Source organism: Danio rerio, chromosome 10 (assembly GCF_052040795.2).
Source record: "Danio rerio strain M-AB ecotype USA chromosome 10, GRCz13ab, whole genome shotgun sequence".
Taxonomy (NCBI): Eukaryota; Metazoa; Chordata; class Actinopteri; order Cypriniformes; family Danionidae; genus Danio; species Danio rerio.
The window spans coordinates 45,216,082-45,232,500 of NC_141030.1; the positions used below are offsets into that span (position 1 = coordinate 45,216,082).

The 16,419-nt window shown below is 33.9% G+C and overlaps 1 protein-coding gene across 2 annotated transcripts in view; it reads right to left on the minus strand.

Moving 5' to 3' along the window:
• Positions 1-16,419, minus strand: part of rab11fip1b (RAB11 family interacting protein 1 (class I) b) — a 48,581-nt gene that overhangs the window by 17,138 nt on the left and 15,024 nt on the right. For both annotated transcript variants that reach the window (XM_087271244.1, XM_087271243.1), the window contains exon 2: positions 522-949. In XM_087271244.1, the coding sequence (XP_087127370.1) occupies positions 522-949 (428 nt within the window). The remainder of the gene's footprint in view (positions 1-521; positions 950-16,419) is intronic.

The following is a 16,419-nucleotide window of genomic DNA, read 5'->3' on the forward strand; positions in this document are numbered from 1 at the left end:
AATATTCATTCTGTCTCCACTGCAGCAGGACTTTATCTTCTATACTGGACACTATTTCTGTTCAGTGACAAGACTTTTGTCTAAGCAGAGTCAGACTTTACTGTCCTAATGAAATCATTAAAAATCAAGGCATGATCATATTTTATTTTGGTCAAATAAGCGCCATCTAGAGGCCTTTACCTTTTATATAAGCCACTTCTGATACCAAATGATCAACTAGAAGTCAACTTATTATCTGTTGTTCCTAAAACTTGGATAGGCGACAAGACTTTTGTCAGGTAGTGTATATATGATAGTGGAGATGTCTAGAATTTATCTTGCTGGTCTCACTAATATTGATACAACATTATTATTTACATCACATTCTGCATTTGGCCAATGCTTTCAGAGTGAGACAGACACAAATTTAATAGATAATGCATTGACTGGAACTCATAACATTGCTATTTCTAGCACACTGTCTTCTGTTTGAGCCACAAGAAAAATCTGAAATCACACATCTATAAAGCTGTAAATGTTACCTTCAGGAGACTCTACGTTGAGGCCAGATGATCTGCTCAGACTGATGGCTGAGTCTTTTTCAGGCAGCGTGGGGAGGGTGGACATGGACTGCGACATGTTACGTTGCAAACCAGACTTGGGTACAAATAAAGACTTGAGCTTGTTCTTCTTTTTGGCTCCAGATGTGTTGTTTTGCTCGTCTTCGGCCTCGCTGTCAGTCAGTACCTGTCCGACTGAGGGCACGATGGCGGAAGCGGAGTCTGACATCCCGTCTTTCTTCTTCCCCTTCAGTTTATCTTTGAGCTTGCCGAGGCGCGAGCGGGATTTATCCTGGCTGGAGAGATCGTACATGCTGGCCGTCATGTTGTTCTTCATGAATTGGATGTCTAGAAGGACTTCTCCTCGGTCTTTGTCAGCCTTCCCTGTCTTGCCCAACAGTTTGAACCATCTGTTGGAAACAAACAGAACAGGATGTTTGGTTTCAGGCGTTCTTCATTTCCTGCAGAACTGCTGTCATCAAAGGACAAAGATAAAAGACTAAGATGGAAGATATGAGATTATGGAATGGGACTGGGCTTTGTAGTCACACTGGGGCAACTTTAGAATCAAAATTCCAAAACCAGTTGGATCATTTTGTAAAATACAAAATAATATAACTAGAATAAATAAATAAACAAATGTAACTACAACCTTACTAACAATTAATTAGCAGCTAATAAAGAGTCCACTGAGCTAAAAGTCATAGTTAATGCATAGCTAAAAGCTTTAGCTAGACCTTTTCATTATATTTGATGTAACACGCTTAAGTTTAAAAGTGAAAAGCTTACAAAAACGTCCAACTATTAACAGTGAAACAGTCCACAATAAGGAGGAAAGCTGATTATATGAGAGTGTTTCAGGACTAGGTTTAAATTGAGAATCTTTTTAAGAACAACTAGATCATGTCTCATTTTGCGCATAATGAGTGATCTACTAAAAAAATAAAAAAAAATGTAAAAATTCGCAAAGAACTACCATATATATGGTATTGCGAAAAGACTAAAGCCTGGTTTATACTTCTGCGTCAAGTGACCGGCGTAACCCACGGCGCATGCAACACGTGTAGCTGTGCGTTTATACTTCTGCGCGCTGTCTCTGTTGGTCTGCATTAACACTTTTGAAACGCTAGTTGGCAGTGAGGTGTAAATGTTTCTCTGTGTCGAGTTTCTTCGCTGCTGTTTTGCTTTTCCTGAACACTTCCTGGATGTACAAGCGACTCAAACTCACTCATTTTGAGGCAGAAACTGGCGGACGTGCAACAAAGGTAAACACAAAACAAAACTTTAGATCCGGAGCTCCTTCACTGGACTCCACACTTGTAAACAATCGCTACATTGGGCTCACACCATTCACGCGGCTCTCGTTCCCGCCCAGTCTCGTCAGCGCTACCAAGCCGCCCAATCACAGAGCTTGCGCTACGCGTCGTTGCGACGTGTAGTTACATTTTTTGAGAGGTGCACGTCAGTGACGCCGATGTTTGACCCAGAAGTATAAATCAGTCTTTAAGGGTTAAATGAGCCTTTTTTGGAGTGTGTCAGCCATCAAATCTGGTGAAATAAATAAATAAATAAAAATGGGTGGGACCATTTCAAAAGGTACATTTTTATTCCTAACAGGTCGTTAAAGGGACAAAATATAAATACCTAATAAGTACAAACGTGTACCTCATAGAATCAGAAAGAGATTTATTGTCAGGTGTGTTCGCACACACAAGGAATTTGTTTTTTTTTCTTCTACAGTGCAACAGAATGACAGAGATGGGATAAAAAAACAGATAATGTTTAAAAGAAGATAAGTAATATTAGTAACTTAAAAAGGTACAGAAATTTACCCTAAGGCCTTGATAACTCCAAAAGCACTTTTTGCGATGATAGGCACCTTTTTTGGAATGGTTTTCTAATGGCCGCAAGTTTTTTTCTATGCTGCTTATGCACCCTGCGCGCTTTGCATTTTAACCACCTACTGCGCCTTGTTTTTTTTTTTCCTTGCACTTTGTGCGCCTGCAGTTGAAACAAGTCAACTCTGAGCAAAAAAAAGTGCTCTATGTTGAGGTGGCTGCATTCGAAAACGCCTACTACTCGATTAGGTACAACATTTGAATTTTAATTCTTTGCACAAGCATTAGAAAAGTAGAAAAAACAAATCCAACAAAACAAAACAGCAAATGTATCTAGTATCCAATATTAGCTAATAAAACTTTACAAAAAAAACGGACTCAAATATTAATACTTATTTTTTTAAAGTAATGCGTTACCTTACTTGTTACTTAGAAAAGTAATATTGTGTACTTCGCGTTACTTGTAATGTATTACCAGCAACACTGATTACAATAATATCAACAGCAGCGCTCGCGCACAATACACAGCCGATTCAGTGGTTGCCTTGCAACATAAAATACGCAGTGCACTGCACTTCTTTATTTCTTGTCAACAGAAAAGAATGGAAAAACTTCAGAATGGAAAAATGGAAAAGCACATTCGATGTGATCGGTCTCTAAAGCTACCGATGTCCACCTGTATGGCACAAAAGTGTAGGTTGTGAAAATATACTGCCCTAGTGACAGATTTTGTATGTTTATTTGTGTTTGTGTATTTAGAAAATACATTTAACATTTTCTGTAAAAATATTGCAAATGTGTGTGTATATATACACACACACACACACACACACACACACACACACACACACACAGTTGAAGTCAGTATTATGAGCCCCTTTTGATTTTTTTCTTTTTTAAATATTTCTCAAATGATGTTTAACAGAGCAATGAAATTTTCACAGTATGTCTGATAATATATATTTTTTTCTTCTGAAAAAAAGTCTTATTTGTTTTATTTCTGCCAGAATAAAGGCAGGTTTTAATTTTTTTAAAAACATTTTAAGGTCAAAATTATTAGTCCCTTAAGGCTAGTTTTATTTTCGATAATCTACAGAACAAACCATGGTTATACAATAACCTGCCTAATTACCCTAACCTGCCTAGTTAAGCCTTTATATATCACTTTAAGCTGTATAGAAGTGTCTTAAAAATATCTAGTCAAATATTATTTACTGTCATCATGGCAAAAATAAAAAATAAATCAGTTGATAGCCATGATACATTTAAGTAATATCAGCACCCGTACAGCCTCTTTACCCTTCGTGTATTACTCCACCCACACACAGCCAGCAACAAGCAAACACTACAGATCTAAAGTGTCATTAGAATCTTCAAAAGATGCTTGCTCAACTGTTTAACTGTCAGCTTATGATTTGAATCCAACGCGGAAGAAAGTAGTTCCTCATACAAAAGGGTTTTTGAGACTCACAATTATGCCGTCAAACTGATGTATAAACCTGTAACCACTGAATTAATCGATGGGTACAAGTTTTCAGCTTCCTTCAAAATACCTGCTTTTGAGTTTAACAAAAGAAAGAAACTCAAAGTTTGGGAACCACTTAAGGAAGAGTAAATGGTGAGTGCATTTAGTTTTTAGGTGAACTATCACTTGTGAATTGATAAATTCTTGATTTTTCCACACAATCTAAAATGGTTTTTGTAGTCAGATCTGCAAGGATGAAATATTTCTGTGCGCTCAAAAGAGTTCACAGAAGCACAAAGTCCAAATAAATAGTTTCACGTGATTGTTGACATTCCTCAGCGGCTGTAAAGCAGATTGGCACATTACAGTTCAATGACCAACACACAGTCAAAACTCAAGGACTCTGCTGGAAAACAAAGACTTCAGGGTCCAAAGCAAGACTAATTCTACCATGTAGAAGGACAATGCAAAATTTACCAGCTTAGTTTTGCTTTTGGGTGTGAATATATTAAGGACGATCCATCTAAAATGGCCAAAACATCACTTTTAGCCTTGAGCAAATGGCATCTTAAAAAACAAAGACGCTTATTTAGAGGCCAAAGCAGAACAGCATGTGCTTCAAACTCATCTAAACTCAAGGACATCAGTGAAGAAATAAAGCGGAGACTAAAACATCTACTATATATATATATATATATATATATATATATATATATATATATATATATATATATATAGTTTAATTCAGAATTATTAGACCCCCCGTATATTTTCCCCCCAATTTCTGTTTAACGGACAGCAGATTTTTTCAACACATTCCTAAACATTATAGATTTAATAACTTATTTCTAATAACTGATTTATTTTCTCTTTGCCATGATGACAGTAAATAATATTTGACTATATATTTTTCAAGACACTTCTATACAGCTTAAAGTGAAATTTAAAGGCTTAACTAGTATAACTAGGCGAGTTAGGGTAATTGTATAACAGTGGTTTGTTCTGTAGACAATCAAAAACAAATATAGCTTAAAGGGGCTAATAATATTGACCTTAAAATGGCTGAAATAAAACAAATAAGACTTTCTACAGAAGAAAAAATATTATAGGAAATACTGTGAAAATGTCCTTGCTCTGTTAAACATCATTTGGGAAATATTTGAACAAGAAAAAAGGAGGGCTAATAGTTTTGCTAATATCAACTGTATGTATAGGAAGAGAAAATATAATATATGAAACACAGTACATAATTTAGAAATAAACATAAATCAAATAAAACAGCCAAGACTTGCAAAAAAAAAAAAAAGTTGTTTTGCAGGATGTTATTATTAAGCTTAAAGTGTTATTTAAAGGCTTAACAATGTTAATTTGGTGAATCACACACACACACACACACACACACACACACACACACACACACACACACACACACACACACACACACACACACACACAACAAAAATTAAATAAAGTAATTAAATTGAAAAAAAACAAAATATTCAATCAATTTTTTAAAATACAATAAGCTGAATATTGTAGGAAATGAACGAGCTGGCGATTAAATATAAATTAATGAAAACAGTGTTTGGCTTTGAGAAGCAAAAGAGAGGGGCTTAGAAAAGTGCTGTGAAAAACATAATAATGACAGTAATGGCCAGAAAACAGACACCGGCAGATCAGGGTCACGAAAAAACTCCACTGAAACCAGTTTACTGACAACCTTTAAATGCTTCAATAAGCTTTAACCGTCGCATAAAAAAGGCACATAAACATGACACACTGTGCCTGACAAATCATAAAAAATAAGTAAAATATTTATAACAATACAATATTATGGAACAGTGTCTGACATAAGAATTTTTCTCACACAAAATAAGTAAAATAAAGAAAAGTATTAAAAATAAGTAGGAAAAAAAACCCCACAGTGCCTGACATAAGGTTTATAAAAACAAAATAATAAAATAAGAATAGTGGCTGCCATAAGTGTTTGAAAATACAATTATTTAAACAGCATATTTTATTTTAATAATTTTTTTAATGCATCACATTTTTCTGTTTTATTTTTATTTAATTCTATTTTAGTTGGAAAGTCCCCGTGTCATAATTTTGTATTTTCTTTAAATATTCATGCATTTTTTAAGTATTTTAATCTTTGTAAATATTCTTCTTATGTTTATAATATTTTGTTATGTTTTCAAGTTTTAGACACTAATTATCATCAAAACACTTATTATTGTATAAAATATATTAACATATTCACAAATAAAACATATCAGCTTTATGCTATCGGTCATATTTCTGTATTTTTATTTTATTCAATTTCATTTCCAAAATTCAGCCACTGTGTGTCAATCATTTACGTTCTATGTTTGTATTTTAATACGCAACACAGTGGCGCAGTAGGTAGTGCTGTCACCTCACAGCAAGAAGGTTGCTGGTTCGAGTCTCGGCTGGGTCAGTTGGCATTTCTGTGTGGAGTTTGCATGTTCTCCTCGCGTGGGTTTCCTCCAGGGGCTCCCGTTTCCCCCACAGTCCAAAGACATGCACTACAGGTGAATTGGGTAAGCTAAATTGTTTGCAGTGTATGAGTGTGAATGAGTGTGTATGGATGTTTCCCAGTGAAAGGTTGCAGCTGGAAGAGCATCCGCTGCGTAAAACATATGCTGGATAAGTTGGCGGTTCATTCCTCTGTGGCGACCCCGGATTAATAAAGGGACTAAGCCGAAAAGAAAATGAATGAATAATTTCATTTTAATACATTTGGGTTTGTTATGCATTTATGTATTCATATTTTTCCTCCATGTTTCATTGGCTCTGTATTAACATAATTCAGTTCATTATTTCATAAAAATATCAAAAATATATATAAAGAAAGCATTTTTCATTGCTCACTACTGCATTTTTAATTATGTTCCTCCCGATATAAAAAAAAAAGGAAATTTAAGCCAGAAAGACTGAAAAAACGAATAATTCATTGGATTTACTCCATTTTTTTAAAGGTAAGTAGTTGCAAACAATTTAAATAAGCTGAATTTAAATAAACAAATTAGGTTGAAACTATTGTATTGGTTTGTTTAAATTCATTTCATATACATTGTTTATGAATCATTTTTATTTCAGTGTCTAAGAGCCTCAGTGTGATGTAAAAATGCAGTATATAATGAATGTTATTGAGCGGCAGGATCATTGACTAATAATCCCCGGCTGAGCTGCTATATTTAGCTGTAGAGCCTCACAGTACGCCAGCGTTAAGAGTTCATTAAACACACGCTCAACATGTGATTTTCTCTGTCAGACTAAACACTGCATTACTCACGCTATAAAGCACTGAACAGCAGCTGAGATGCCACACGCTTTATGAAGAGTTTAATGAGACGTATTGAAGAAAGCAACACTATTATTTATTATTTTATGCTATTATTTAAATTACTTATGTTTGCATGTCACTCTTATGTTATATTGCATGTCAAATCTTATGTGTGATTTAAATGCATTTTATAAGAATGTAATGCATTTTTATCCCTCATGTCAGGCATTGTGTGGGCTTTCATTTAATTCTTTCACAATTTATTGCATTTTTGTCCCTAAATTCTGCTTTTATTTTGGGAACGTTATGCAAATGCAATAGGTTATTAAAAAAGTTTTTAAATCAGCCGAAAGGTTAATAAATATGGTTAGATATGGTTAAATAATAATATATATTATATTATAAATATATAATATATTATAGTAATAAAAATATTATTATTACTATTATTATAATTATTAATTTTATTATTATTATTTTTATATATAACACTGCCGCGCCCCATGTGATAGTATCGTGTATCTGCCATCCCACAGGGGGGCGATATAGCGATCTGAAAATCGCCCATGCGGATTAAATGTAATGAATATAACAATGTGTGTGTGATAACAATGAGTGTGTACGGATGTTTCCTAATACTGGGTTGTTGCTGGAAGGGTGTCCGCTGCGTAAAATATGTGCTGGATAAGTTGGCGGTTCATTCGGCTGTGGCGACCTCAATCAGAAACTAAGCCAAAGATTTGAATGAATGAATAATTACAATATTAACAACAAAATAAATATAAATTAAAATAAACTTGCATATATACAATAAAATGTAAAAAAATTCAAATAAAATAATGAACTAACTTTTATTAACTTTTCCTGTCATATAAAATGACACCGTGCCTGACAAAATCCATCATTTATATAGAAATAAATAAAAATAAAATAAAATAAGCTTAAACCTAGTTATTTAAAAAGGGACACGTTTGTCAACAGTAAAAAATAATTAAAACAAAATAAAAATAAGCAGAGGAAAATTCATAAAAAGAGACACAAAGTGTCTGACACAAGTATATAAATAATAATAATAATAATAATAATAACAATTATATATATACATATATAATATATATATAAACAGAAGAAGTCTTATAAAAGTGCTTCTTATAGTGCTTACAATACATTTTCATTTAAATCAAGTTAAATTATTAATATTTTCACCAATTCCGACATGCAGCATGACCACATTTCTGGATGTTTTAACTATTACTGCATATGGCAGAATATTTCCTCTATTGGTCATCAAATAAGGGCGTAAAACAGAAGTTGTTAAACCTCAAACAAACGAGTTAGCAATCGCTATTGAACAATAAACGCAGCTCAACATTTCCTCCATGTACATCAGAAAAGACAGAATTGACACATTTAGAGTAACTGCAGGAGGAAGTGGACAGCAGCACTTCCTGTTAGAGGGCGTCACTGTGAAAGTTAATCTACAGCAAACCAACATGAAAATCAGCTCTTGATACAAATAAAATCCTGCATTACTGTTAGGTATTACTATTAGCTTTTATCGCGATATACAGTATTATGACTAGTTTGACGATTATTTCGCGATATTACTATGACTGTTTTTAATGCATAATCAGTCATTAATAAGGCCAATAAGGATATGAAATTCTCTTGCGATTAATTGCAGAAGTTTTTAATTGTGATATATGGTATAATAACGACTCTGATTTTACTGCATTATTAGCCATTAACATTGCCTATGACAATTTTTCATTTTCTTGTTGCAATTGATTGCGAAAGCTTTTATTGCGATATATGGTAATTTCGCGATATTGACTATTATGTTGCGATATTATTATGACTATGATTTTACTACATAATTAGTCATTAACATTGCCTATAAGGATATAGAATTTTGTTGATGCAACTAAAGCCTGGTTTATACTTCTGCGTCAAGTGACCGGCGTAACCCACGGCGCATGCAACGCGCGCAGCTGTGCATTTATACTTCTGCGCGCTCTCTCTGTTGGTCTGCATTAACACTTCCGAAACGCTAGTTGGCAGTGAGGTGTAAATGTTCCTCTGTGTCGAGTTTCTTCGCTTCTGTTTTGCGTTTCCTGAGCACTTCCTGGTTGTAGAAGTGACTCAAACTCGCTCATTTTGAGGCAGGAACCGGCGGACGTGCAACAACTTTAACTATGAGGTAAACACAAAACAAAACTTTCCATCCGGAGCTCCTTCACGGGACTCCACACTTATAACCAATCGCTCGCGCCATTCGCGCGGCTCTCGGTCCCGCCCCGACTCGTCAGCGCTACCAAGCCGACCAATCACAGAGCTTGCGCTACGCATCATTGCGACGTGTAGTTACATTTTTTGAGAGGTGCACGTCAGCGACGCCGACGGCCACGGCGAAGGGCTATGCGTCAGCGCCGTAGCATACGCCGGCGTTTGACGTTGAAGTATAAATCCGCCTTAATAGTGCAAGCTCTTATCGCAAGATATGATATAATCATGATGTTGACTATTATATTGCGATATTTTTATAACTATGATTTTAATGCATAATTATTCATTAACATCGCCTATAAGAATATCCAATTTTGTTGTGATTAATTGCGAAAGCTTTTATCATGATATACAGTATTATTATGACTGATTTTTATGCATAATCGCATATGACCATTTCAAATGTTCTTGTTACGATTATTGCGAAAGCTTTTATTGTGATATACGATATTATTATGACTATAATTTTAATGCATAACAAGTCATTAACTAAATAATTAACATCACCTATGAAGATATCAAATTTTCTTGTTGCGATTAATTGCGAAAGCTTTTATCGCGATATACAATATTATCACAATATTGGCTGCGTTATTGCAATATTATCATGACTATGATTTTAAAGCATAATTAGTCATTAATTAAGATATTTACATCATCTATGACGATATAAAATGTTTCTTGTTGCAATTAATTGCGGAAGCTTTTAATGCGATTTACGGTATTATCATGATATTGATTATTATATTACGATATTATTATGACTATAATCTTAATGCATAAGTCATTAATTATTATTATAACTATGATTTAATTGCATATTTTGTCATTAACTAAGAAATTAACAATCGCCTACGCCGATATCAAACGTTATTTCAATAATTGCGGAACGTTTTATCATGATATACCGTATTATGACTTTGATTTAATGCATAATTAGACATGAAGACATTAACCTATGACAACCTATGACAATATCAAATGTTCTTTTTTTGATTAATTGCGGAAGCTTTTATTGCGATGTACAATATTATAACGATTTTGGCTATCAATTGCAATATTAGCATGACTATGATTTTGATACATAATTAGTCATTACCTAAGAAATTAAAGTCGACTATTACGGTATATAATATAATCTTATTGCGATTAATTGCGGAAGCTTTCAATTCCGATACACGGAATTATCCCAATATTTACTATGACACTACGATATTATTATAACTATGATTTAAATGCATTAAAATTACTAAGAAATTAATGTCACCTGTTACGATATATTAAATGTTCTTGCGATTGCGATTAACTGCATAAGCTTTTCTAGTTTTAATTGCGAGCTTAGTTAAGCTATTGTTAACTATTGCAGTCTTAGGGGCTGTTCAAACAAAACGACTTTTCTTTCCAATGCTCAACTTCTCTGTCGATTTTCAATGCAAACATGCAATTGATGGACATTGCTCATGTCAACTCTGCTTTAAAGCACAGTGATCATATATAAATATAGATGGGTGTTTGTTATTTATGTGTCATACACATTTATCACAACCACTACAATGACAATAAGAGTGAAACAAACTCATAAATCTAATACCCGTATTCATGAAGCAGCTCATTAAGCACCTCCAGTATTTTCACTGATCATAAAATTGACCAAAAAAGTAAAAAGTAAAACAACTTTCAGTATATTTTGCACCCTGTCAGATAAGATAAAGATAATAAATGCTTCAGTAAGCAGAGTTCACATCAGACTCATGAGTTTTTTGTGTTTGTGAGGGAGACTCAGCTCTGGACGCTTTATTGTTCACTGGAGCTGCACTTCCTGTATGTGTTAATGAGCTGATAAGAGCTTTGTTTATCACAAACACACACACACACCCATGCACACACTGTTTCACACATATACTCATACACATACAGACAAGCACATTTCTATCGCCTTAGAAGAAAAAGTTATTAATAAATAAAAATAATTAAACATCACATATAGTGCCTGAGATGATGATTAGTCAAAAATAAAATCAAAATTAAATATCATAAAACAAAGCAAAAAAAGTCAATATTAAAACCATTTTAAACAGAGGGAAAGTCACAAAAATAGGAATAAAATAAATCAAACTAAAAGAAATAAATAGAAATATAAAATGATAAATAAAAAAAGATTTAAAGAATCTAAACAAATACAAAATAAAATAAAACATAGAAAAATTCATATAAACTGACAAATATAAAATTAAATTATAAATTATAAATTAATTATAAACAATAAAGAAAACAATAATAATATAAAAAGAAAATAAAATAAAAAATACAATTAAAAAATGCAATATAAAATTCTAAACAAATAAAAAAATCTGAGAACACTGCGAGAGGAAAATTCATAAAAATGACAAATATAAATTCAAAATAAATAAAATTTAAAAAGAATAAAATAAAAAGAAAAAATAAAGAAAATTATTTAATAATATAAAAAATGATAATAAAAATAAAATAAAAAAATTAAAATCTAAACAAATACAAAACAAAATAAAACAGAGGAAAATTCATATAAACTGACAACTATAAATTTAAATTAAATTAAAATAAATTAAAAAAATAAACAATAAAGAAAACAATAATATAAAAGGAATTTAATAATAAAAATAAAGTAAAAATATAATTAAAAAATCTAAGCAAATACAAAATAAAATAAGAGGAAAATTCACATAAAACGACAAATATACATTTAAAATAAATTAAATTAAAAGAAATAAAATAAAAAATAAACAATAAAGAAAATAAAAATGTAATAATATATACAAATATAATAATAAAAATAAAATAAAAAATCTAAAAAAAATACAAAATAAAACAAAGTGGAAAATTCATGACAAATATAAATTTTATTTAGAGAAATTAAAAAACTATAAAAATAATATAATAATATAAAAATATATATCAATAAAAAATTTAAATAAAAACTATAATTAAAAAGGCTATACAAATTAAAAATAAAACAGATTAACTCCTTAACAAAATTAATAAATTATACATGAAATAATAAATAAACAACACACATTTGCTTACATTAATAAAAAAATAAAATCAACTTGAATTTAATGCACATCTCTGCAACACAGATAGTGCATCCACAAATACTACCATATTGCACAGCCCAAATCAAAAGCCTCTTTCTGCTGAGCTAAAACATCCAATTCTTCACTAAACAAAACCTTGCAAAACTCTAAGGCCAGAAGATAAACAAACAGAAGAAAGAAACTTTATTATCTGACAACTGGAGTCGAAGTGCTCCCATTCTGCCTTTAAACCATCAACAAAAAGTGTCAGTTTATGAAGTCATGCCGAAAAAATAGTGGCTTCTATATTAGCATTTAGCATATTTTAGGCATATCCAGTGAAGCTTCTTCTATACGTGTGACTGACTGAGAAAGCAAGTGCTTTTTTAACTTTGATGCAGTTGACAAGCCTTGACTTTGTGCCACAGTAACAGAAAGACATGTCAAGTCTGTGAGAGATTTAGGGCACAGAGTAGTGTTGTCAAAAATATCAATGTAGCGATAGATATTGATACTGAAGTATTTCAATTGATACAACCGAGCTTTGCATGTTCTCCCCGTGTTGGTGTGGGTTTCCTCCGTGTGCTCCGGTTTTCCTCGCAGTCCAAACACATGCAGATGAATTGAATAAATTTAAATTGTTCATAGAGTGTGAATGAGTGTGTGTGTGGGTGTTTCCCAATACTGGGTTGCAGCTCAAAGGTATCCGCTACGGTAAACATATACTGGTAAAGTTGGTGGTTCATTCTGCTGTGGCGACCCCTGATTTAGAGACTAAGCCTCATTTACACTATATTGTTTAGTTTTAAAACGGCGAACACGTCCACACTGGAGTTTCACCTAGCGTTTCTGAACAGATCTCCGTCCACACTACACCGCTGAAAACGCACATCATGTGATGTGTATTTGGCTTATTTGTGCGCCGTTTTGTGTTTTCTTTCTCTCTCTCTCTCTCCTCCGTGAATTCTGACCAATCGGTAAGCAGTTTAGGAAATACGTTTAACAACATCAGGCCAATGAGTGATGTGGGTTTTGTCACATGACTGCATTTTGGTTCTTTTCAACTGGTTTGGACCGAAACCAGCAGTGTGGTGTGAAATAAACCTAAAGACGGCACAAAATGCAACAATGTATCATTTATTGCCCTCGGTCCGGACCAAATGAACCGAACTACAGATGCACCCTTTAAAACAAACGCTACAGGGAGATATGAAGCCGTTCCTTTTCACGCTTACCAGCTGACCGATTACCTCCGTATGGACGGCTTTACAGCTGCTATCAGTTTCTCAAGTATCTCACCGCGTACATCAGCGCAGAGAGGAGTTGACCGCGATGACAGGGTTCGAGTCTGATATATATTTAAAACTAACTACATTTTGAAACCCTCTTACCTGCACAAAAATGAAAACTAATGAAACAACATCCACTTACAGTGCATCAGGAAAGTATTCATCGCACTTCACTTTTCTATGTTTTAGCCTTATTCCGAAATGGATTAAATACATTTATTTCCTCAACATTCTACACTCAATACCCCAGAATGACAGTGTGAAAAACTGTTTTTGAAATTGTTGCAAATTTATTAAAAATAAAAAAGCTGAAAATTGTACATCAGTATTCACAGCCTTTGCTCAATACTTTGTTGATGCACCTTTGGCAGCGATTACAGCCTAAAGTCTTTTTGTATATGATGCCACAAGCTCGGCACGCCTGTCTTTGGGAGTTTTTGCCCATTCCTCTTTGCAGTTCTTCTCAAGCTCTATCAGTTTGGATGGGAAGCGACGGTGTTCAGCCATTTTCAGATCTCTCCAGAGATGTTTAATAAGATTAGGTCTGGGCTCTGGCTGGGCCACTCAAGGAAATTTCCTGAGTTGTTGTGAAGCCACTCCATTGATATTTTGGCGGTGTGCTTTGGGTCATTAGCCCCTTTCACACATACAGACCTTTCCGGAAAATTACCGGCAATTTTCCGGAAAGGTTGTATGTGTGAACAGGTCCTTTTTGAAAATACCGGTAAATTCGTTCTGGCTATTTTCCGGAAAGAGAAGTTGTAACATTACCGGCAATTTGCCGGAATGCTGCGCTGTGTGAACGCAGAAGGAATATTTCCGGAATAAGCGCGTGCACGTCTAGAACGTGCTGACGTAAGACTTCTGCTTTAGCCAATCACAACAGTCAGACGCATTTACGTCCGCGCGGTTTGTGAGAATAAAAGCCTTTGAATATTTTTCCAGACGCATTTTATGAACATCTCGAAATGCGAATATGATCCTGTGAAAGTTGTTTACAATATTGATCATCAAAAGAGTTTGTAATTTAGTCAAATGTTTACAAATACAAGCGCAGCCGTTTAAAGCTCATTTGTGGTGAATGATGTCAGAATTTACCGGTATTTTGGAATGGATGTGTGAATGCTCTTTTCCGGAAAATTTCCGTAACGTCCTCGCCTGTGTGAACAGCGCTTTTTTGAACATACCGGTAAAGTCGTTCCGTAAATTTTCCGGATATTTTCCGGTATCACTGTGTGAAAGGGGCTATTGTCCTGCTGGAAGATGAACCGTCATCCCAGTCTGAGGTCGAGAGCATTCTGAAGCAGGTCTTCATTCAGGATGTCTCTGCACATTGCTGCATTCATCTTTCCCTCTATCCTGACTAGTATTCCAGTTCCTGCTGAAAAACATCCCCACAGCATGATGCTGACCCCACCATGCTTCACTGTAGAGATGGTATTAGCCTGGTGATGAGCGCTGCCTGGTTTTCTCCAAACATAACGCCTGGCATTCACTACAAAGAGTTCAATTTCAGTCTCATCAGAGCAGAGAATCTAGTTTCTTATAGTCTGAGAGTCCTTTAGATGCCTTTCGGCAAATTCAGAATGCACCTGAGCTCAATTTAGAGCTTTACACCAAAGGCTGTGAATACTGATGTACATGTGATTTTACACTTTTTAATAAAAAAAATTTTAAAAACTCTTTTTTTTACATTGTCATTATGGGGTATTGTGTGTAGAATGTTGAGAAAATAAATGAATTTAATACATTTTGGAATAAGACTGCAACAAAAAGATGTGGAAAAAGTGAAGCGCTATAAATACTTTCTGGATGCACCTAACAAAAGGCACCAAGTGCACAAAAAACAAGCTTTCACAGAAAAAGAAAAAGCTGTGAGAGCTCAAAAATAAAACACTGATAAAACTTTGCTTTTATTTCAGACAAGCTAAAATAAGTATAACCTCCTCCTCAATAATACATTTTATAATAAAACCATGAAACTGTCATGCAATATTCACTAGAAAATTATATGAAACATTTTATTTTTAATTTTAAAGAAGGGATAATAACTGACTTCAACTCTATGTTCTACATGCTGAATTTTTATGTTCATATATTGACTGGAAAACAATAAAAAAAGCAATCAAGCAGCAATAAAGGGGATGCTAGATGTTTAACCTTCTCCAAAATGTCGTTTTATTTAAATAACTTGAAACAATATGAAAGCAGATCTGAACATAGGCTTAAATGTCCACATAAGATACCCAACATACAGTATAATATTAAATCTTTATGAGCTTATAAACAAAGAGAAAACTGAAGTCATTGCGTTTGGGAACAGATGAGGTTCTCAAGGTGAATGCGTAGCTTGGCTCTAGGGGTCAAAAAATAAGTTCAGGAATCTCGGTGTGACTCTGGAGTCAGATCTGAGTTTCAGCAGTCAGTAAGTAAATCAGTATACTATCATCTTAAAAACATTGCAAGAATTAGATTCTTTGGGCCCTATCATACACCCGGCGCAGTGTGGTGTAAGGCGTGGCGCAGTAGTCATTTGGTAGTTTCAGCTTGGCGCAAGAGTCGTTTTGAGGAGTTGCGCTACGCTGTTTAAATAGCAAATGCATTAGCGCTCATATGTGCGCCCATAGGCGTTCTGATCTAAA